Below are 23,186 nucleotides of genomic sequence, written 5' to 3' on the forward strand. Positions count from 1 at the left end.
AGCATCAGAGAGAGGAATATAAAATATATTTTATATTTCCCGATTGCAGTGGAGTAGAAGAGGAATTATGGAAGCAACAATTAATAGGAAGGACTGTAGATTTTGACCAGTTAATTGAGTAATCTGATATTCTTGCAAAAGAGTTTATCAATTCAATCACCCCAGAGATATTGGTTTGTGAATTTTGGAGAAAGAGTAACACATCATCAGCATAAAGGCTGATTTTATGTTCTACGTTCTTGCATTTTATGCCCTTAATTGCTGAATTCTGTCTAATTGCTGCTGCTAGTGGTTCGATAAAAATTGCAAACAGTGAAGGGGAGAGTGGGCATCCCTGCCTGGTGCCCCTCAGGAGACATAAGCTGGAGGATGTCTGGTCATTTGTTCTGACACAAGCTGTTGGGGAATTATATAATATTTTTAACCAGTTGATGAAAGAAGATCCAAAACCAAATTTGTGTAAAGTTGCAAATAGAAATTTCCAGTTAACTCTGTCAAACGCTTTTTCTGCATCTAAGGAAAATATTGTAGTTTCAAGGTTTTTACTGTATGAGTAGTCTATCAAATTAAGTAATCTACGTGTATTTGTTGATGAGTGCCTACCTTTTATGAAACCAGTTTGGTCAGGATGAATTAAAAGGGGGGTTATTTTCTCTAGTCTCTTCGAGAGAGCTTTGCAGATTATTTTGAGGTCTACATTAATAAGGGATATTGGACGATAGCTTGAGGGATATACAGGGTCTTTGCCTGGTTTTAGCAGGAGATTAATGTTTGCAGAATTCATATTTGATGGAAGTCTGCCCTTTTCTTTGATTTCTAACAACGTTCTGTAAAAAACTGGTGCCAGAATCGTCCAGAATTCTTTGTAGAATTCTGCAGGAAAGCCGTCTGGACCTGGAGCCTTATTATTGGACATATTTATCAGGGCTTCCTGGAGTTCACCTGATGTCAGTGGCGAATCCAGTGCCATTGCTTGAGAGTCTAATAATTTTGGGAGAGTTATGTTGTCTAAAAATTGATCAATTTCATTTTTAGATGGGTTTATTTGTGGTGAATACAACGTTTTATAGAAATCCCTGAAAATGTTGTTTATTTGTTTCGGTTCATATATTGTGTTCCCAGATGAATCTTGAACAGCACATATAGTTGTTTTTTCTTTATTTATTTTTAACTGGTTTGCTAGAAATTGACCGGATTTATTACTATGTTCATAATTTTGTAAGCGTAGTCTTTGTACTAAGAATTTTGTTTTTCTATCAATTATCTCATTTAATTCTAGTTTTGTTTTGCGTATTTTGTTCAATGTTTCCTGATCTTGGTGGGACGCGTAGGCTTCTTCTAGTGATTTGATGTTTTTTTCTAATTCCTGAATATTTTTGTTTTCTTTTTTCTTTTTATGTGATGAGAAAGAAATTATTTTACCTCTCATCACAGCTTTCCCTGCTTCCCATAAAACAGAAGCTGATGTTCCGGGAGTGTCATTAAAGTCTAAATATGAAGTCCACTCTTTTTTAAAATATTTAATAAAGTCTTCATCTTTAAGCAGTGATGTATTAAATCTCCAGTTTTTACTTGGCATAGTATTATTCTTGTGCATTAGTGTTAAAGATACAGGAGCATGATCGCTGACAACTATAGGGTGAATCTCAGTGTCTGAAACGTCACTCAGCAGTGAGCTGCTGACCAAAAAATAATCTAGACGAGAGTAGGAGTGATAAACATGTGAAAAAAAAGTATATTCCTTACTGGTGGGGTGAAGGGAGCGCCATGCATCGCAAAGACCAAAGTCGCTCATATACTGTTTGATTATATTTGTGGACTGCCAATTACGCTGAGTTCCTGCTGTATTGAGCCTATCCATTTCTTCATTCAGTCCAAGGTTGAGGTCGCCTCCAAGCACAAGTGTGCCATCTAAGTGTTCAGAGAGTGCACTGAAAAAACCGTGAAAGAATGAGGGATCATCAACATTTGGACCATATACACTTACAATACATAGCTTTTTATCAAGTATAGATAGTTTAATGATTAAGAATCTGCCCTCTGGATCTATAACTGTATCGAGTACTGTGAAATTAATTTTTTTATGGATTAAAATTGCTACTCCCCTTTGTCTAGAATTATAACAGGCTGAGAACACATTAGGAAACTCAGGTGTTTTAAGTTCATTCGAACCTGTAAGAGGTCTGTGGGTCTCTTGTAAAAGGACAACATCTGCCTGTAGTTTTTTGAGTTGGTTAAATATTTTTAACCTCTTTTCTCTGGAGCCAGCTCCATTTACATTCCATGTAACGAATCTTAGTGCACCCATAGATGTCTGTGCATAACTAGGGGTGTACTCTGTGTGTATCGCTTAGACAGGTGGAGAGAATATATCACTTGTTCATAAATAAGGAGAGGGAGAGAGAGAAAAAATGTGTGGCGAGATGCTCCCCGAGTCTGACTATGTGTTTGCATATTTACTAATATGAGTATGCTTGGCTTAAGTGTGTGTATCCTGTAGGTCTGTGTGCGCTGTCTGACTGATGTAAATGTGCTGCCGTTGAGCGCATGACTGTGCGTGATCGTGCAGTGAGTAAGTGTCGAAATAAATGATGTTGTTTGTGGATGAGTGTGGAAGCAGGTGATCGAAGCAGTGAAAGAAAAAAAGAAAGAAACCAAGGACGAGGGTGAGCAGCATAAAAACAAGAGGGGGAAAAGAGAGGGAAAAAAAAAAAAAAAAAAAAACGAGAAGAGAGAAAAGAAAACGTAAACATTCCAATTAAATCACTGACGGAGAGTGACGGTGTTAATACTGCTATGAAATCACACTTAAGATGCGATTTGTAAGTTAAACAAATGTTAATCCAAGTTAGTGTGAGTGGATAGGGAAAGGGTGTAGCGGATTCTTATCTGGTCTGAAGTTAATACAGCCACGGAGTGATGTTGGGGTCGCGGTGGAGCTGTCCGTCCACGTACAGCCGGTCCACAGCGATGACAGCGCGGGAGCCTTTCTGGATGAAGCCGCGTCGAATTGGGAAGAGGACCCTGCGTCGTTCCAGGATCTCTTTGGGGAACTGATCGTTCACGCTGAAGTCCGTTCCTTTTAATTCCCTGCCGCGGCTTTTCACATGTTGCTTTTGTTTGAAGTGGCCGAATTTGGCCACGATAGGACGTGGTCTCCCGGCCGTAGCCCGAATGGGGCCGAGGCAATGCACCCTATTGAAGACGATGTTCTTCACCGTGTCCTCCGGCAGCTTCAGGTGGGTTTTGATGAAGCTTTTTACCGTGGTCTCCGCGTCCTCTCCAGCGGCTTCTGGAATACCAGAAAATACTAGATTATCACGCATGCTACGAGCTTGTAGATCAATAACCGTTTCTTTTATTTTTTTATTTTCTCTATTGAGCTGGGTAACATTTTCTGTGAGAGATTTCACCGACTCCCTTAGCGTGGCATTTTCAGCAGCGAGCGTTTCCACTTGCTGCTGGCTGAACTCCAGGGATTCTCGCAAGCATTTAAATTCCCGGTGAAGAATCTCCACCAGGGACAGCCTTGCGTCGAAACTGGACAATCGCTTGTCGATTGACTCCAGTATGTCGGCAATATCTTTGCCAGCTGGCGATGTTGTGCCGGGGGAATCTGCCGGGCGTTGTCTTTTCGACGACGGCGTCTCAGATTTGGCCGGGGAAGCTGCACTCTGGGCCTTCTTCATCACGAGATCCTGAAAGCACTGATCAATATAATCTTGGAGAGCCTCTAAACTCTCCCCGTTGTTCTCCAGGGTGTTGGAGATAATTTAGACAAATATTGTTAGTTATGAGACAATTGATAAGTGTATTTGGTAATACTGAAGCTTAAAGAAATTTGTTCAAATCTAAACTACCATTTGCTTTAATTTTCCGCCAAAATCTCCGGCGTCTGACGTCAGTTACAACATTAGTCGCTTACCTTGACTGTCACTTCCGCTTACCTCTGCCTGACTTGTGACTTGTGAATTCTTGTGCCGGCGACCTTCGGGTCGGTCCCCCGAACTGTTTTTCTGTTGTTGCCGTCTTCACGGCCGGCCCCCTGAACTGGCCTTTCTTGGGCTCCAGTGTTTCCTGTGCACTGCTTTTTGTTTTCTGTTCCTGGCCCTCCGTCCTGGGCCCCCGCCGCCCGCCCTGGTTGGGTTGTCTTTTGTTTTTCCTGTTGGGCTGTCTGGGGCCAGCCCTTGAGGGGGGGGGGGTACTGTCACGGTCCTGGGTCAGTGACCCAGTGTTTTGAGTTCTTGTGCCTCTGTGATTTTTGTATTATGTTCTTAGTTCACTTTGTTGTCCCAGCTTATTCTTTAGTGTAGTGTCTTTGTTTGGTTTTCTTGTATTCTGTTTAGTTCTCTGAGTATTTAGTAGCTCCCCTCTGTGTCTCTTTGTTGTTGGTATTGTCTGTGTTTCTTAGTTGCTCTGTCTCCCCTAGTCTAGTTTGCGTCTTCCTGTTTTACTTTGAAGGTCTGTGTCTCATGTGAGTGTATCCTACTTTGCTCCCTGTCTCGTCAGTTCTGATTTCCCCCAGCTGTGCTCTCCTTCTGTGTCTCATTCCCCTCGTTACTTCCCAGTGTATTTAAACCCTGTGTTTCTCTGAGTCAGTGTCGCGTCGTCCCTCTTGCTGTGTGGATCTCCCTGTGTCTCCCTTGTGAGTTTAGTTTGAGTTTAGTTTGAGTTTCCAGTTTAGTTTACTTTGTACGCCTTTCTCCCGCCAGCAAATAAAGCTGAGTTCTTTGTGTTTAAACCTCGTGCCTGAGTGTCTGCATTTTGGGTCCAACTCCTGCCTGCCGCACAGCGATACATGACACTGTAGGTGTGTTTGTCAGCACGAAGGATCTGTCTCTCCATGCAAGCGCTGCAATAGGCGAATGTCCTGTCTATTCCTCTATTCCTCCTGTCGCCCCATGACACCTTTAACCAGCTCAGCATGTCTATTGTGTATTATTGTAGGGTCTTTATCTTACAATACAAAAATGCCTTGGATGACTGTTGTGATTTGGTGCTATATAAATAAAACTTAATTGAACTGAATGTCCCTGATGTAAATGATTTCAAATAGTGCCCACAAAATTGTGCAGGACAGAAAAAGCATTTTGAATAAAATCCAGAAACTCAAAAACTAAGCATTTTCAGTTAAGAGAACTCCTGAAAGAAGACGTTTAAACCTTACACAGAGTAGCACTCGGACTCAGCAGACCATAAAATAGGAGTGAAATGAGTCCTACTCTGTTTCCTACAATCTGATTTACACACCCAGTCTCACGGAGGCATTGTGCTCCAGCATCCAAACATCTGGGACTTGTCAGAGCGCTCAGTACTAAACTAGGGGAGTTGGTTTTTTACATATTCACATAAATATGTCCTCACGATGAACACAGAGCTGTGAGAATCCAGTACAACGGCAGATCATGGCAGGCCATAAATGTGGTGCTTTTTTCTGGAATCAGTTTAAATTAAAGGGAAGTTTAATGACCACTACAGTCGAGATTGTTCATTAATTGTAACTTTATGTTTGCTGGCATGGCTCTGTGTTCTCACTGCCTGTGTCCATACACCAAAAGCTGGAGAACAAAAGAGGTGGTACTTAAGTCAAACGGACTGTTGGTGTTTTACAAATGCACAGGAACTAAAACAGCTGATCTGTTCTATATTAGACACCAAATAGATGCCTAGAAGGATATCAGCTGATACAATAGTACCTGCTCTGGTGTTATAGTGCCCATACCCTGAGCTTGACTTCATAGCCTAGCTGAACAAGTCTTTTTGGCTTTTGGCTGTAGCTCAAGAGGTCTACTAGGAAGGTTGGTGCTGCTCCTGTCTTGATCCCGAATATCCATGTGGAAGATACTAACCCTGTGTTACTCTCTGATGCACCCATTGGCATGTGAATGGGTGTGATGAGATTAGCGAGATTGTTTGTTCATTCAAGGCTCAATGTTGAAATGGCTCAGGGGCTTGTCTTCTTATGGGAGTGTTGGCAGTTTGATCTCTGACTGCACCTTGGGCAACAACTGAACCCAAAGAGGAGGAAATGTTTGGGAACATTTTCTATTGTTAAATCAAGCAGCAAAGATGGGAAAAAAAGATGTGACTTAGTGACATGAAAAATAAGAGCAAAAGTTGGGTAACAGAAAAGGTGACTATGTTTGATTGTGGCTTAAACTGCAATGTGTTTACATAGCAACACTTTACTGATTATTGTCTAACTTTAAATGTTATTGATAGTTGTAAATCATTTTCTCTGTGAAAACAAATGCCAATAAATGCTCACAGTAGTAGTGGAAGGACCACTGCTTAAGATTCCTGTGAAATGCCAATGGAGCCGTTATCTCCAACTCAGAGGATTTAAAAGAATTTTCTTCCTGCTCCTTCGAAGCAGGGAAACATTAGGACCAGGACTGAAACTTTGCTCGTGCTGAATACATAGACAATTTTAGAGAATATAGTTTGTTCTGGACCCCCTGAGGTTATTACTCCAGCCTCTACTCAACACAGCCGACCCAGCCTCCTCCTGTGTCAGCTGGGAGCTCTGGAGCTCAGTTTCAGTGCAATATGTTGCAAAAATGCCCATCAATAGGATGTTCCAACCTCCTCCTTTTGAACTTTAAACATGGTGTGGCATTCAGAGAGTTCCGTTTTTGTCTCATCTGACCAGACTATACTCTCCCAGTATTTCACAGACTTGTCTAAAAATTGTTCAGCAAACTTTAAATGCGCTTGTGTGGTGAGCATGCATACAGGCCATGGCAGCTGATTGCATTACTTATTGTTTTCTTTCATTCTTAGTCTCTCTGTAGCGCTCCACAAGTGGTCCCTTGCTCTTGGACAACTCTTATGATAATTACTTTTTACTCCTCAGCTTGAAAACTTGGAGGGAGCTCCTTGATGTTCTTTTCACTTCCATAATGTGGCTCCGTCGGTGCTCAGTGGAACCTAAACCTTACTTTAAAAATGCTTCTGTAACCAGTGCCATCAGAATGTTTTGTAAGAATAAGGTTGTGACAGTCTTGAGAGAGTTTTTTTATGGGATGTTTATTCTGCGACTCCTTGGTAATGAGACACCTCTTATGTCTATATATAGATATTTCTATATATAGACCTGTATTTGCTCCTTTGTGTAAGGAGGAGCAGGATGAGTTTGTCCAGATCCATACAGCACGAATGTCTCTGACCAAACAACCAGAAACAGACTTCATCAGGGTGGTCTCAGGGCCTCACGTCCTCCATAGTGGACCCTGTGCTCACTGTCCAGCACCACTGAGCCCAACTGTGCTTTTCACATGAGCACATGTGGCAGACATGAAAGGGTTTGGAGAAGCTATGCATAGTGTTATGAGAGCTTGCAAAGGTTTTTTAAACACCTGTAACTACCATAACCATACCCATTTGTTCAACTGAAAGAATTTCAACACTTCCTAGAGACTCCTCATAACTCTTGAAACACAAAATATTTGAGCTTTCAGGAATAGTTCAAATATTTTGTGTTTCAAGAGTTATGATGAGTTAATGCTTTAAAGCCTGAATCGTGGAGTGTTTATTGAATTGCTTTGACAAAATGTTTTTCAAAATTAATTAAATATAAATTTTCAGATATGGGTTTTAGTATGATCATATTTTACATAATATTTTGCTGTACCATTTTTATTTATTTATTTTAGATTTTATTCCTTAAATCCATCCATCCATTCGCTTCTGCTTATCCTGGCTGGAGCCTGTCACAGTTGTCATAGGGCAAGAGGCAGAGTACACCCTGGACAGGTCGCCAGTCTGTCGCAGGGCCAACACACAGAGACAGGCTGTATCCCAATTGAGGGTCTGCAGCCTTAAAGGCTGCATTTTAAGGCCGATTACGTCACAGCGACGCGACGAAGGCTGTCCCAATTCAAAGGCTGCTCATAATGCGGCCCTCAAATGCGTCCTTCATTTCCCTGAATTTTAAGGATGGGTCAGTGTAGACTTCGTGGCCCAACATATCCCAGACTTCATAGCACGGCGGTGGGTGTGGGCTGAAGCGGAGCGGCCGAAGAGCAAACATTTAAAAAGTAAGTTCTGAATATCATGTCACTTATTTATGTGCGAATGTTTAATAATGAAGAACATTAAAACATTACTGTTGGCAACATGTCGGCAGAGTTATGTGACATTAGTGATGTTTGTACTAACTTGGTTTTAGAGCCTTTACTTTCAAATATACGCCGTTCAATAGTCGACCTTAATCTTACAGAGAATGTGATGATTTTATGGATAATTAAAGTCAGTCGTATATCCACAAACACAACAAGCTGAAAGTCAGTGATGCTGCTCGGTTTGCAGTCCTGAATATCACGGCACAAGCAGGATTCACTGCACTGTTAATGTTAGCTATGTTGGTAGCCACACTAGTCTTCATCTTAGTGGCACCAGCTATTTTAGCTAAGTTGTTACATAGTTGAAAATAAAACCTCTTCTAGTTGAAATTCTGGTGTTACTCTCCATATTTATGTTGCAGCTTTTGAGCCGTTTCGCACGTCACTTAGGTGTGGAGGTAAGGGACGGAAGTGACGGGAAAAGGTAAGCGACCCATGTTGTAGGTGACGTCAGACGCCGGAGATTTGGCGGAAAATAAAGCGAATGGTAGCGTAGAATTTAACAAAGTTTCTTTAAACTTCAGTGTTACCAAATAAACTAACCAATCGTCATATAACTAACAACATCTGTTCTATCATCTCTAACACCCTGGAGGACAACGAGGAGAGTTTAGACGCTCTCCAAGATTACATCGACCGGTGCTTCCAAGATTTAGTAATGAAGAAGGCCCAGAGCGTGTCTTCCCCGGCCAAAGCTGAGACGCCGTCATCTAAAAGATATTGCCCGGCAGACTCCCCGGGCACAACATCGCCTGCCGGCAAAGATATCGTCGACATCCTGGAGTCAATCGACAAGCAATTGTCCAGTTTTGATGCGAGGCTGTCCCTGGTGGAGATCTTACACCGGGAATTTAAATCTCTAAAAGAATCCCTGGAGTTCAGCCAGCAGCAGGTGGAAACACTTGCTGCGGAAAACGCCACGCTACGGGACTCGGTCAAATTTCTAACCGAAAATGTGACCCAATTAAACATAGAAAATAAAAAAATAAAAGAGACCGTTATGGATTTACAAGCCCGTAGCATGAGAGATAATCTTGTGTTTTCTGGTATTCCAGAGTCTGCCGGAGAGGACCCGGAAACGACCGTGAGAAGCTTCATTAAAACCCACCTGAAGCTGCCGGAGGACACGGTGAAAAACATGGGGTTTGAAAGAGTGCATCACATCGGGGCTCCGAAGACAGGAAGCGGGAGACCACCTCCTATTGTAGCCAAATTCGGCCACTTCAAGCAGAAGGAGCAGGTGAAGAGTCGCAGCAGAGAGCTGAAAGGAACGAATTTCAGCGTGAACGACCAGTTCCCCAGAGAGATCCTGGAACGACGCATTGTCCTCTTCCCAGTCCGACGTAGTTTTATCCAGAAAGGCTCCCGGGCTGTCATCGCTGTGGACCGGCTCTACGTGGATGGACAGCTCTACCGCGACAAGAGACCCACATGCCTGTCACAGGTTTGTGCTTGCTCATAGGGGGTCATATGATTGTTGGGCTTTTCTCTGTATCTATGAAGCGCCTTGAGGCGACATTTGTTGTGATTTGGCGCTATATAAATAAAATTGAATTGAAATTGAATTGAATTGAACAGGTTTGAATAAACTTAAAACACCTGAGTTTCCTAATGTGTTCTCAGCTTGTTATAATTCTAGACAAAGGGGAGTAGCAATTCTAATACATAAAAATATTAATTTCACAGTACTCGATACAGTTATAGATCCAGAGGGCAGATTCTTAATCATTAAACTATCTATACTTAACCAAAAGCTAGGTATTGTAAGTATATATGGTCCAAATGTTGATGACCCCTCATTCTTCCACGGTTTTTTTAGTACACTCTCTGAACACCTTGATTGCACAATTGTTCTTGGGGGAGACCTCAACCTGGGACTAAATGAAGAAATGGATAGGCTTCCTGTTTCAAAATCAAACACCGGTTTGTGAGAAGATGATCTTCTTTTTTTAACAGGCAGATAAAGTTTTGCATTACATGCTCCTCCCGAAACACAGAGGATGCTGGGACTTGTAGTTTTTTCCTTCCGGTGCGGTCTTCCTCTTTGTTTGTTTGTGTTCAAGTTATTTCGATCATGTAAACATCAACAGAACACGTGAAGCCACACAGAGTTTGTATGTCGAGGTGGGTAGGAGGGTTTGAGGGTTTGGGGAGGGGTCAGAGGGAAGAGGTCTCTCAGTCTTGACAATCCACATTGATGGCATTGCATCTTTCAACGTGTTTGTGGGTCGATTTGGATGCTCCAGGTGTAAGAGCAGCCACTCAGCCTCTACTGCAGATGTGTGTCACAAGTTCATCTAGTAGTAGGCTATGGCACTTGGCTCTGTTTATTACTAATTACTATTGTCTCCCCAGAAACACTTCCATTTTTTTTTTCCTATTTGTGTTTTCGTTTTTTGTATTTGTGTTTTCTTTTTTCCTATTTCCGCTGTCGATTTTTCTATTTCAGTTGTGTTTTTTGTGCTTTTGCAGCATTTTTCTTATTGCTGGTGTTTTCTTAAGTTGCAGTCCGTTTGGCCTCTCAGGGCCACCGTAGATATAGGCCAAAAATAAATACATAACATCATTTCAGTCACTTTAAAGGTTTATTTGCAAGACACAAAAACAGAAAACAGTAAAAGTTACAAATGTATTGTGCATGAAACAAGAATTCAAACGTGGCTCAGATGTGTGTCACAAGTTAATCTGGCTGTAGGCTATGGCACTTGACCACAGGTGGCGCTAATTGACTTGACTCCATTTGAGTGCACACAAAGGAAACTGCACACTTTAGTTGTGAAGCGAAAACGCTGAAATCGCAGTAACACGTACGAGGGGAATGATAACGAAGACAAGATGCTCCTGATCGTTACTCTTGCTGTCCTGTGAACAGCATCGGCGTGGTGTTAATTGTTTGCTTTTGTTTTGGCGATCGCCCTGTGAATGAGAATATGACCAGGTAAACCCGCGACATTTTTAAATAGTTTGTCGTTCAACAGCAACAAGACTGACAGAGTATGTTTGAGGAAACCTCACAAATGTCACAGATTAAATATTTGGTGTTTATTTGCTGGTTTGTCGGTAGCAGCTCCTTAAAAGTAAGTCTACCACACATCTGTTTGACCAACACCAGTTGATTTGGATCACCGGTCCAAACAATTTGAACGATTGTTATGTTACGTTATGTTACCTTTTGTGTTGAGTTTGACTGATATTTGCTGGATAGCAAATGTTTTAAAGCTATGCAACCTTTATCTGTACATAGCAGTTAAACTGTTGAGATCAATCTTTATTGATAATATACATTATTTATTTATGAATTACTGTGTACACAAGAATAAGTTAATGTATTAAGCTAAACTGGCTGAAATTTTTGTATTATTCTTGGGATTTTTTTTTTATTGGCCCTGTTTATTTACAGGCCAGGTGAGCCTTTAGGAATTTAAAATGCCGAGCCAATGAACGGCTGGGAGCAGGAATCTTTCTTCACTGAAGCTTCCACTTCCACGGGTCTGGTAGGAAGTTGTCGAAGACGACGCTCTGCCCCCTCCCCCCCCCCAGCTCATTATTCAATTACACTGATTTCCTTTTCTTGTCTTTTTTTTCTTTGTTAGAAAATTTACTATTTATTTAAGTTTTTTAAGACAATCTCCATAATCTTTTTAAAATCAAAACTTTAAGTCAGGATGAGATTGTGTTGTTGGCCACGAACACATTTGAATCCGAGGGGATTGAAGCCTCCAAGAAAGTTTTGTTTGAGCTCTGCCCCACTACCTCACAGCGGTGCGTCGGATATAAAGGACAGCATAAAGACGCCAACAATATTAAACTCTGTCTTAAAGTGCTGAATGAGTGTGGGGAGAATATCCCAAGATTTGTATCTCATCACCTGGATGATTTGCCGCCTGTTACATACTCCAGCATGGATGTGTGTTGTCTACTACGGCGAATGGACCAGCTGTGTGCTGAGGTGGGTGCTTTAAAACATGTAGTTAAACTACAGGCGGATGTCTGCGAGCAAGTCATGACCAATGCTGTGGAGGTCGACCACCGTGTGACTGCTCTTGAGTGTCGGTCTGAGGTACCGGCTGAGCCTGTTACGCTGAATGCTCAGGGGTCGGGGACCGCTTCCCACTTTCCCCTGGGGAAACACGCAGAGGAGCGGTGGGGGAGTCGAAGTAAAGGCGGCCCGCGCGGAAGGCAGGAAGCCGGAGCTTTGGCTGCTTCAAGGACTGGGACAAGCACAGTGTCAGCGTTTTGTCCGGAGATGTTGCTAAGTGGTCAAGATCGGGCTCCGACGACAGCCTCAGGTCGTAATATGGAAACTACTGCAACGACGGAGGATCCCGTTGAGACAGTGCTTTCTACATGCTCCCCACAATGGAGTAAAGTTGTGAAAAATGGCAAGCCTCCTCACAAGCTGGAGAAGGTTAATTCGGGTTCAGGAATGCATGCTGTTACCACTGGACACAATAAGAGGCCTGGACCTGTATCGATTATTGGCACTGGAGCTGTGAGTACAATCAGAACTGTGAAAACTAAATTGCTGAGCGTGTTTGCCACTAAATTTGCCCTGGATGTAGATGCAGAAACTCTTGCTCTGTATTTGAGAGAGAAACTCAAAAGAGATGTGACCTGTCAAAAAATTGCTGGTAAACGTAGCAGGTTCGGCTCTTTCAAGGTTACTGCTGAATGTAATGATGTGGGTGAAATGTACAATCCTGAACTCTGGCCTGAAGGGGCTCTGGTCCGGCGTTTTTATGAACCTCGTAAGACCGGTACGGTGGTGCCAAGCTCAGGGGATCCAGCAGGGGAGATAACTGCGCCTTTTGGTACCAACGTATCAACATGAAGATGTCTATTAGGATATTATCTTACAACTGTCGTGGTCTACGTTTGGGACAGAGTGCAGGGGACAAAGCTCGACGGATTGTAGTGGACAGTCTGCTTGCAGAATGTGACATTTTATGCTTGCAGGAGACATGGTTGTCCAAACAGGACCTGGGAAAACTTAACTGTCTAAATGCAAGTTTTTTGGGAGTGGGGGAATCAACAACTGATCTCAGCACAGCTATAGTCAGAGGCAGAATACCTGGAGGGGTTGCTGTGCTCTGGGATAAAAAAAATAGACCCTGTGATAAAGCCCATTAGACTGGATGTAGACTCGTGTATTGGTATACAATATACACAGAACAATAGTAGTTTTATCATTCTTAATATTTATACTCCCTATGAATCTTGTCAAAATGAGCAAGAATACCTCAGTAGGCTGGCTTTTATTAATGCATTTATTCAAGACAACGATACTTACAGCATATATGTTTTGGGTGATTTTAATGCTGATCTCACAGACAGCAGTTCTCGGTTTGCTAACCACTTAACTCCCTTTTGTCAAGTTAATAATCTTATCTTGTCTACCAAAGTGTTACTGCCTGCAGATAGCTATACATACTTAAGTGAAGCCTGGCATAGTACATCATGGCTGGACCACTGTATCTGTACAGCTGATGGACATGCAGCTTTCACAAACATGACTATTAGGTATGAGGTAACTGTGTCAGATCATATACCTTTTGGTTTTACTGTGAATGTGGAACTAATGCCAGCAACAACTGGGAATAATATTACTAATATTGCTACCAGTGTAAAATTAGACTGGTCAGCATGTAGTGAAGATGATTTCTTAGCTTATCATAGTAATACCGATATACATCTGAACAACATTTCTTTGCCCAAAGAAGCTCTTTTGTGCAAGGATGTCAACTGTAAGAATACTGTGTATAAACATTTACTCTGCTCAATGTATGATGATATAGTGACTGCTCTGTATGAAAGTGGCACACTGCTTGATAAACAATATAAGCATAAGAAACCTAACATCAGACCTGGCTGGAAAGAACATGTATCCATGTACCATGATGAAGCTCGCATAGCTTATAAATGTTGGGCCATGGCTGGAAGACCTAAACAAGGCCCAGAATTTGAACAGAAAAAATGTGCGAATGCCAGATATAAGTACGCTGTTCGCTTTATAACTAAAAATGAGCAAATGCTGAGAGCAGATTCTTTGGCCAGGAAAATGCTGTGTAATAATATGGCAGATTTTTGGAAAGAGGTGAAAGCTCTTAATAACTGTAAACCATCTCTACCATCAACTGTTGAAGGTGTTTCTGGGGCAGATAACATTGCAGCGTTATGGAGACAGCATTACAGTGCGTTGTTTAACTGTATAAAAAGTGATCCATATGAGGACAATCTTGACATGAGTAATGACACAATAAATGTAGGGACACATGAAGTATATGAAGCCATTCATAGGTTGTCTGATAATAAAGCTTCTGGTTTGGATCACATCACTGCAGAACATTTAAAACATGCTAGTTTAAGGCTAGCTCCTCTTTTAGCGCTCTGTTTCACTGGGTTTATGATTCATGGCATATTACCAGACTCAATGCTGTGTATTTTACTGGTACCAGTTATGAAGGACAAAGCTGCAAAAGTGAGCTGTTTGGATAATTACAGGCCAATTGCACTCGCCAGTATTTTATCTAAGGTGTTAGAAAGAATCTTGTTTGACAGAGTTAGTGTGTTCATCTCTTCTCTGGATAATCAGTTTGGCTTCAAACCAAAGCACGGCACTGACATGTGCATATATGCACTCAAGGAAATAGTCAGTTTGTATAGGGCTAAAAATTCATCTGTCCTCATGTGTTTCATTGATGCCTCTAAGGCTTTTGATCGAGTGAACCACAGAAAACTTTTTGATAAATTGAAGACACGGGGGGTTCCTCAATACATCGTGAGGATTCTCTCTTACTGGTATGCTCATCAGAACATGCAGGTTAAATGGGGAAGCAGTATTTCTGAACCCTTTGGTGTCAGCAATGGTGTCAGACAGGGTGGGATTTTGTCTCCAATTTTATTTAATTTATATGTTGATGATTTGTCCATACAGCTGAGAGCCTGTAACACTGGGTGTATATTAGGTAAAACATTGATAAATCATCTTATGTATGCAGATGACCTGGTTGTTTTTAGTCCAAGCAGTGCTGGATTACAGGATCTTCTTAATGTCTGTACTGAATATGGTGTGCAATATGATATTGAGTACAATGCTGCTAAAAGTGCTGTTTTGATATGTAGAACCAAGCAGGATAAACAGCTAAATTTCCCTTTGTTTAAACTGGCACAAAAAACTCTTGAAGTTCATAAAAAGGTGAAATACCTCGGTCACTTTATTACTGAGCAAATGAATGATGATGATGACATGTACAGACAGCGGTGTAAGCTCTATGTGCAGGCAAATACGATTGCACGCAAATTCAGCTTTTGTTCACTTCCAGTTAAAGTGGCTTTGTTTAAAGCGTATTGCACACCGCTATATACTGCCCCCTTGTGGTCATCCTACAAACAATGTAGCATGCTGAAGCTGCATGTTGCATATAATGATGCGATGAGAATCCTTTGCAGGATACCTAGAAGTGGTAGTGCCAGCCAGATGTTTGTAGCTGTGGGTGTTTGGACTTTTAAAGCACTTTTAAGAAAGTTAATGTTCAATTTTAGAGAACGACTGGATGGTTCAAGTAACAGTATAATTTTAGCACTTACAGATCCGACAGTGAGTGGTTCCCGTTACTCATCCAGTCTGAGAAAGCACTGGTTAAAGTGTTTGTGTATTTATTGATTTATTTTAAGTAATTGTGTAATATATATATATATATATATATATATATATATATATATATATATAGCCCCATGATGGACAAAATCCAACAGATGAAGAGAGCAAGCAGAGTCATTCATATAAATCATGTCACTGTAATCCAGGGCGGGTAAAAAAAAAAAAAAGGTGGCAGCAACAAACTTTTTCCTGTGAAACATGATCTGTTCCTGGAAGAGAAGCCCAACTTCAGCCTCAGAGTCTTTATTAGATGTTCAATGTGTGGCTTATGGTAAAATGGTAAATGGCCTGTATTTGTATAGCGCTTTTCTAGTCCCTAAGGACCCCAAAGCGCGTTACACAACCTGTCATCCACACACACATTCACACACTGGTGATGGCAGCTACATTGTAGCCACAGCCACCCTGGGGCGCACTGACAGAGGCGAGGCTGCCGGACACTGGCGCCACCGGGCCCTCTGACCACCACCAGTAGGCAACGGGTGAAGTGTCTTGCCCAAGGACACAACGACCAGGACTGTCCAAGCTGGGGTTCGAACTGGTACCCTTCCGATTACAAGGCGAACTCCCAACTGTTGAGCCACGATCGCTTATAGGAAAGACTGTCATCAATCACAATACCGAGGTATGTGTGTGAGGCCACGGCCTCTGATTTGGACTCCTGAGATCAAATATATTTTCCTTTGGGTTTGTTTTCTTCCCATTTGTGGCTTTAATTTAGTGTTACATCCTGTTTGTTTGCTTCCATCTGTATACATGTCCAGTTTCATGATTATGTTTCTATTCTTACATTGCTGTGTGATCACTGTTCCCTCTGCTAACTGTTGTGACCTTTTGTATCTTACACTGAGACTTGTCATATTTGTATCTGCGCCTAAAATAAAAAAGTTTTCCATGCTAAAACACAGCTCCACCTCCTGCAGTTCTCCCTCTGAACCACTAGATGTCTCTGTTATCTAAATGAAGATGTGCAGCACAGCAACCACAGCAGCGCTCAGATCACACGTGTCCTGTTATTATGTATAAAAGCATGAAACAGGTGGGATCAATATTAATGTTGTGGAAATATATGAAAAAGCAACAGAAGAGTGAAAACATTTTGTGTTTCTAGAAAGATCTTTCAGCTCATAGCTGCTCACAGACTGTATTTACAAGTGACAAACTGCAACTCTACAGTACATCTACAGTATATATCAAATATATTCTGTATTCAAATCTATTGAGTGATGTTTGAAAGTCTTTCCAGGTGAGTTTGATCCAGGAAGATCTGAAGCCAGAGTCAGACAGAGACTGTGCAGAGACTGTAGAAGGACAGAGCAGCAGCAGAGCAGTCCAGATACACTGATGATCCTCTGTCAGATCCAGAGGGACACACAGGGATGATGCTGGACTCTACATTGTGTCTGACAGTGGAGCTGTTCTCAGAGCAGTTCACTCTGCAGCACTGACAGTCATCTGCACTTCATTCCTCTGGCAGTCACTGCTGGATGAAGCTCTCCTCTCCACCTCCCAGTAACATGGCCCAGTCAGAGCGTCTCTACACACAAGCTGCTGCTGCTTCAACCTCTCTGTATCATCAGGACACAGCTGCTCCTCTCTCAGCACACACACCGTCCTGTTTACGGCCAGCTCCACCTGTGCAGGTGGACCACGCCTCTTGCCCTATGACAGCTAGGGCACAGGCTGCAGCCCTGTGAGCCTAAGCTGAATAAACAGTTAGCAAAAATGATCCATAGATGGCCTGAAATCCCCCAGTTAGCAGTTTGGTAGATAGCTATGACATGCTAATCCCATCCAGCAGCTGTATTCTACCTGTAAGCTGATCCCTGCTGAGCCAAAGCACTTTTTCATATACAAATTACAACCTTTAATAGAAACCTATTGGTCAGCATCTTATTAGCCTGCTGTTAGCTTCATTCCACAGAAAACTGAGAGAAACGAACAGAGTTGATAAAGAATAAAGAGAAATGTGCTGATTTAAAGCCTTTGAAGTGCTTCAGATGATCTCTGTCCACTTCTGTCCACTCATTCATTCATGTAAGCTTTCTAATGCAGCTTTGATCTTCACAGTCTGCTTCATGAAACTCATTCTAACCCTGAATGTCAGAGTGTTCCTCCTTCTCTTTCCCATCATTCATGCTGGCAGTGGAGGAGATTTGGATGTTGGACTGTGTTTTGGATGATGTGTGTATGTTTGTGTTGGACTGCTGTCTGTAAAGCAAACGCACATTTTGCTTTGGATTTCAGTGTCACACAGACTTTAAGGTGGAATGAAGAGTTGGAGAGTTTCACAGTGAATTATCCAGTGGAGGATTTTTCTTCTTCTTTGAAGCTTTGAAATGTGAAGATTGTTCTGCTGCAGTCAATGGACTAAACCAGAGAAGAAGAAAACAGACTTTACCATGAAGATCCTCAGTGTGGATCAGTATAATATCAGCCTGATGTCTGCAGTTTAGTGTCAGCACAACTTTCACATCATATTCATCTCAGCACAACTAAAACATGCTGACTGACCTCAGAGTTTCAAGTCCACATCCTGGAATCTCCAGGAAACCACACAGATGCTTCACTCCTGAATCCTGCAGGTTGTCGTTGTACGTCAGGTCCAGCTGTCTCAGATGGGAGGGGTTGGACTTCAGTGCTGCTGCCAGATGATCACAGCTGATCTCTGACAAACCACAGTTCTTCAATCTGTATAAAGAATGAAAGATGTAAGTTTATTAGACAAAGTGCTTGAAATCATTCAGTGTTTCATCATCTGTTCAGAGCTGAAGAAGGTTCAGATTGTAGAAGTTTAGAAAATGGAAACTCCAAACAGCTGAAGCCAACAGGAAGCAGCTTCAAACAAACACAACAAGAGAAAAAACTCTGAATGTTTCACATTAAAGTCGTACATTTCTCATAAAAACAGGACAAAGACTTGAAAAAGTCGTGTTTTTCCTTCCAGGAACCACATGGCTTCACTTTTAAAGGTGAAGTGTGAAAGAAATGGACATATTTGAAGTCCAACACCTTTTTCCAGTCACATTATTAAAGCAGACAAACTACAAGCTCATTTTCATTCCAACAAGTCATCTTCTGACCTGGACTAACAACACTGGTCTCTATGTGCAGCTGGCTGTGAGACCAGTGCTCAGGGACCGTCTACAAAGTGCAACACTGAAAGAACATCACACACTCATTTGCTTCCAGCACTTTCACACAAACATCTACTGTCATTATTGTCACCAAACTCTGTGGATCCTTTATTGCAAATTCAAATGGGATCAAATGGTCAGACAAAAGAGCGTTATGAGGAAATATGATGAAATGTTGTGTATTAGCAGCAAGTTATTGAATCATTTTCCTCAGAAACCAAACAAAATGATTGACAAACATGTTTTTACAAACTCAGTGTTGGACTTGGATCAGCAGGATAAGCTGATGTTTAAAGGCATTTGAGTCTCGCTGTATGAGAGTCCAGTTATTACTCAATATTTATGGATGATGTTCTTTCAGTGTTGATCTTTGTACACGCTCCCTGAGCCTCACAGCCAGCTGCACATGGACCAGCTGACATTACCCAGCATTAGAGGCGGCTGTAAAAAATTCATGTTCCCATTTAAATGGTTTTAATTGGAATAAAACAATGTTGATTGAATCCTGAATCGATGTTTAATATAAATGTATTTTGCCAGAATCTCAGGTTAAAGCTCACAAAAGTATTTCAACAACAACCAAACAGATAAAACAGTAAATGAGAGCAGCTGAACACACAAAGATGGAAACACAGAGCGTGGATCGTTCACTCGACGGCACGTACACGGACACGCCGTCGGGGCTGAAAGTGGACAGCTCACAGATCCTGAAGCTGCAGGTTTCATCTGTCTCCAACCAAAACTGAGTGAAGCAGCAGCAAAAGAAGATCCAAACTCTGCTTTACGTTTGACAAACATCGTCATGAATTCTCTCTGACTTTGACGTTTACTTCCTGCACAGCTCTCTCTACCCGTGTACTTCAAGAACAGTTTACCTTCAAAAATCTGTTTTCTGCATCATTCACTGCTTATTACGCACCAGTCTGCTGTTGTGTTCACTGCTGTCGGCCTCTGAAAACAAAGCCTCATTTCTGCTGTTCAATACTGAAGAAATTTAAACCTTTTAAAATGATGACAGATTACAAACTCTCAGCTGTGTCTGTAATCAAACCTCTGTAACTTTGCTTCACTTCAGCAGCATCAGCTCATGTTCACATGTTGATTCATGGTTTGCTTCAGTTTTTGATGGACTGCAGAAGATTTTGAAGGTTATCTGCTATAAAAAGCCAGAAGAGGAAAATCTGCTTCATGTGTTTCTGTTTGATCCTCAGTGACTTTGACACAAAGGCCTCTGCTGTGATGATCACACCTCTGATCAAGTCGCACAGTGTCAGCTTTGTTTTTATACATATGGATATGTGCTGATAAATGATCAGAATTATAATATTTCCCACTCTCTGCTGTGTGCCGTGACCTTTGACCTGCTAAAGACAGTCAGCTGTGGATTATTCATTGTTGTGTCTGATACTTAGAACTGTGAGGAAGACGCTACACAGTTAATCAGGGTCCCCTCTCTCTGAACCAGGAAAGGTGGGCAGGCCGCGTGTGGGCCGCGGGCCATACGTTGAGTCTCACTGTTTGAAATGTGAACATTGTTCTGCTGCAGTCAATGGACTAAACCAGAGAAGAAGAAAACAGACTTTACCATGAAGATCCTCAGTGTGGATCAGTATAATATCAGCCTGATGGCTGCAGTTTAGTATCAGCACAACTTTCACATCATATTCATCTCAGCACAACTAAAACATGCTGACTGACCTCAGAGTTTCAAGTTTACATCCTGGACTCTCCAGGAAACCACACAGATGCTTCACTCCTGGATCCTGCAGGTTGTTGTTGTACGTCAGGTCCAGCTCTCTCAGATGGGAGGGGTTGGACTTCAGTGCTGCTGCCAGATGATCACAGCTGATCTCTGACAAACCACAGTTCTTCAATCTGTATAAAGAATGAAAGATGTAAGTTTATTAGACAAAGTGCTTGAAATCATTCAGTGTTTCATCATCTGTTCAGAGCTGAAGAAGGTTCAGATTGTAGAAGTTTAGAAAATGGAAACTCCAAACAGCTGAAGCCAACAGGAAGCAGCTTCAAACAAACACAACAAGAGAAAAAACTCTGAATGTTTCACATTAAAGTCGTACATTTCTCATAAAAACAGGACAAAGACTTGAAAAAGTCGTGTTTTTCCTTCCAGGAACCACATGGCTTCACTTTTAAAGGTGAAGTGTGAAAGAAATGGACATATTTGAAGTCCAACACCTTTTTCCAGTCACATTATTAAAGCAGACAAACTACAAGCTCATTTTCATTCCAACAAGTCATCTTCTGACCTGGACTAACAACACTGGTCTCTATGTGCAGCTGGCTGTGAGACCAGTGCTCAGGGAGCGTCTACAAAGTGCAACACTGAAAGAACATCACACACTCATTTGCTTCCAGCACTTTCACACAAACATCTACTGTCATTATTGTCACCAAACTCTGTGGATCCTTTATTGCAAATTCAAATGGGATCAAATGGTCAGACAAAAGAGGGTTATGAGGAAATATGATGAAATGTTGTGTATTAGCAGCAAGTTATTGAATCATTTTCCTCAGAAACCAAACAAAATGATTGACAAACATGTTTTTACAAACTCAGTGTTGGACTTGGATCAGAAGGATAAGCTGATGTTTAAAGGCATTGGAGTCTCGCTGAATGAGAGTCCAGTTATTACTCAATATTTATGGATGATGTTCTTTCAGTGTTGCACTTTGTAGACGCTCCCTGAGCCTCACAGCCAGCTGCACATGGACCAGCTGACATTACCCAGCATTAGAGGCGGCTGTAAAAAATTCATGTTCCCATTTAAATGGTTTTAATTTGAATAAAACGATGTTGATTCATTCAATCCTGAATCGATGTTTAATATAAATGTATTTTGCCAGAATCTCAGGTTAAAGCTCACAAAAGTATTTCAACAACAACCAAACAGATAAAACAGTAAATGAGAGCAGCTGAACACACAAAGATGGAAACACAGAGCGTGGATCGTTCACTCGACGGCACGTACACGGACACGCCGTCGGGGCTGAAAGTGGACAGCTCACAGATCCTGAAGCTGCAGGTTTCATCTGTCTCCAACCAAAACTGAGTGAAGCAGCAGCAAAAGAAGATCCAAACTCTGCTTTACGTTTAACAAACATCGTCATGAATTCTCTCTGACTTTGACATTTACTTCCTGCACAGCTCTCTCTCTCAGTGTACTTCAAGAACAGTTTACCTTCAAAAATCTGTTTTCTGCATCATTCACTGCTTATTACGCACCAGTCTGCTGTTGTGTTCACTGCTGTCGGCCTCTGAAAACAAAGCCTCATTTCTGCTGTTCAATACTGAAGAAATTTAAACCTTTTAAAATGATGACAGATTACAAACTCTCAGCTGTGTCTGTAATCAAACCTCTGTAACTTTGCTTCACTTCAGCAGCATCAGCTCATGTTCACATGTTGATTCATGGTTTGCTTCAGTTTTTGATGGACTGCAGAAGATTTTGAAGGTTATCTGCTATAAAAAGCCAGAAGAGGAAAATCTGCTTCATGTGTTTCTGTTTGATCCTCAGTGACTTTGACACAAAGGCCTCTGCTGTGATGATCACACCTCTGATCAAGTCTCACAGTGTCAGCTTTGTTTTTATACATATGGATATGTGCTGATAAATGATCAGAATTATAATATTTCCCACTCTCTGCTGTGTGCCGTGACCTTTGACCTGCTAAAGACAGTCAGCTGTGGATTATTCATTGTTGTGTCTGATACTTAGAACTGTGAGGAAGAAGCTACACAGTTAATCAGGGTCCCCTCTCTCTGAATCAGGAAAGGTGGGCAGGCCGCGTGTGGGCCGCGGGCCATACGTTGAGTCTCACTGTTTGAAATGTGAACATTGTTCTGCTGCAGTCAATGGACTAAACCAGAGAAGAAGAAAACAGACTTTACCATGAAGATCCTCAGTGTGGATCAGTATAATATCAGCCTGATGTCTGCAGTTTAGTGTCAGCACAACTTTCACATCATATTCATCTCAGCACAACTAAAACATGCTGACTGACCTCAGAGTTTCAAGTCCACATCCTGGACTCTCCAGGAAACCACACAGATGCTTCACTCCTGGATCCTGCAGGTTGTAGTTTCCTCTCAGCTCCAGCTCTCTCAGATGGGAGGGGTTGGACTTCAGTGCTGCTGCCAGATGATCACAGCTGATCTCTAACAAACCACAGTTCTTCAATCTGTATAAAGAATGAAAGATGTAAGTTTATTAGACTAAGTGCTTGAAATCATTCAGTGTTTCATCA

The 23,186-nt window shown here is 41.8% G+C and overlaps 1 protein-coding gene across 1 annotated transcript; it reads left to right on the forward strand.

Moving 5' to 3' along the window:
- Positions 1–5,074: 5,074 nt before the first annotated feature.
- LOC146520860 (uncharacterized) lies at positions 5,075–9,585 on the forward strand. Its single transcript, XM_085157632.1, has one exon. It carries the CDS (start codon positions 8,782–8,784, stop codon positions 9,583–9,585), a length of 804 nt encoding a protein of 267 aa, XP_085013758.1. The 5' UTR covers positions 5,075–8,781.
- Positions 9,586–23,186: the final 13,601 nt, after the last annotated feature.

The sequence above is a fragment of the Neolamprologus multifasciatus genome, chromosome 4 (assembly GCF_963576455.1).
Source record: "Neolamprologus multifasciatus chromosome 4, fNeoMul1.2, whole genome shotgun sequence".
Taxonomy (NCBI): domain Eukaryota; kingdom Metazoa; phylum Chordata; class Actinopteri; order Cichliformes; family Cichlidae; genus Neolamprologus; species Neolamprologus multifasciatus.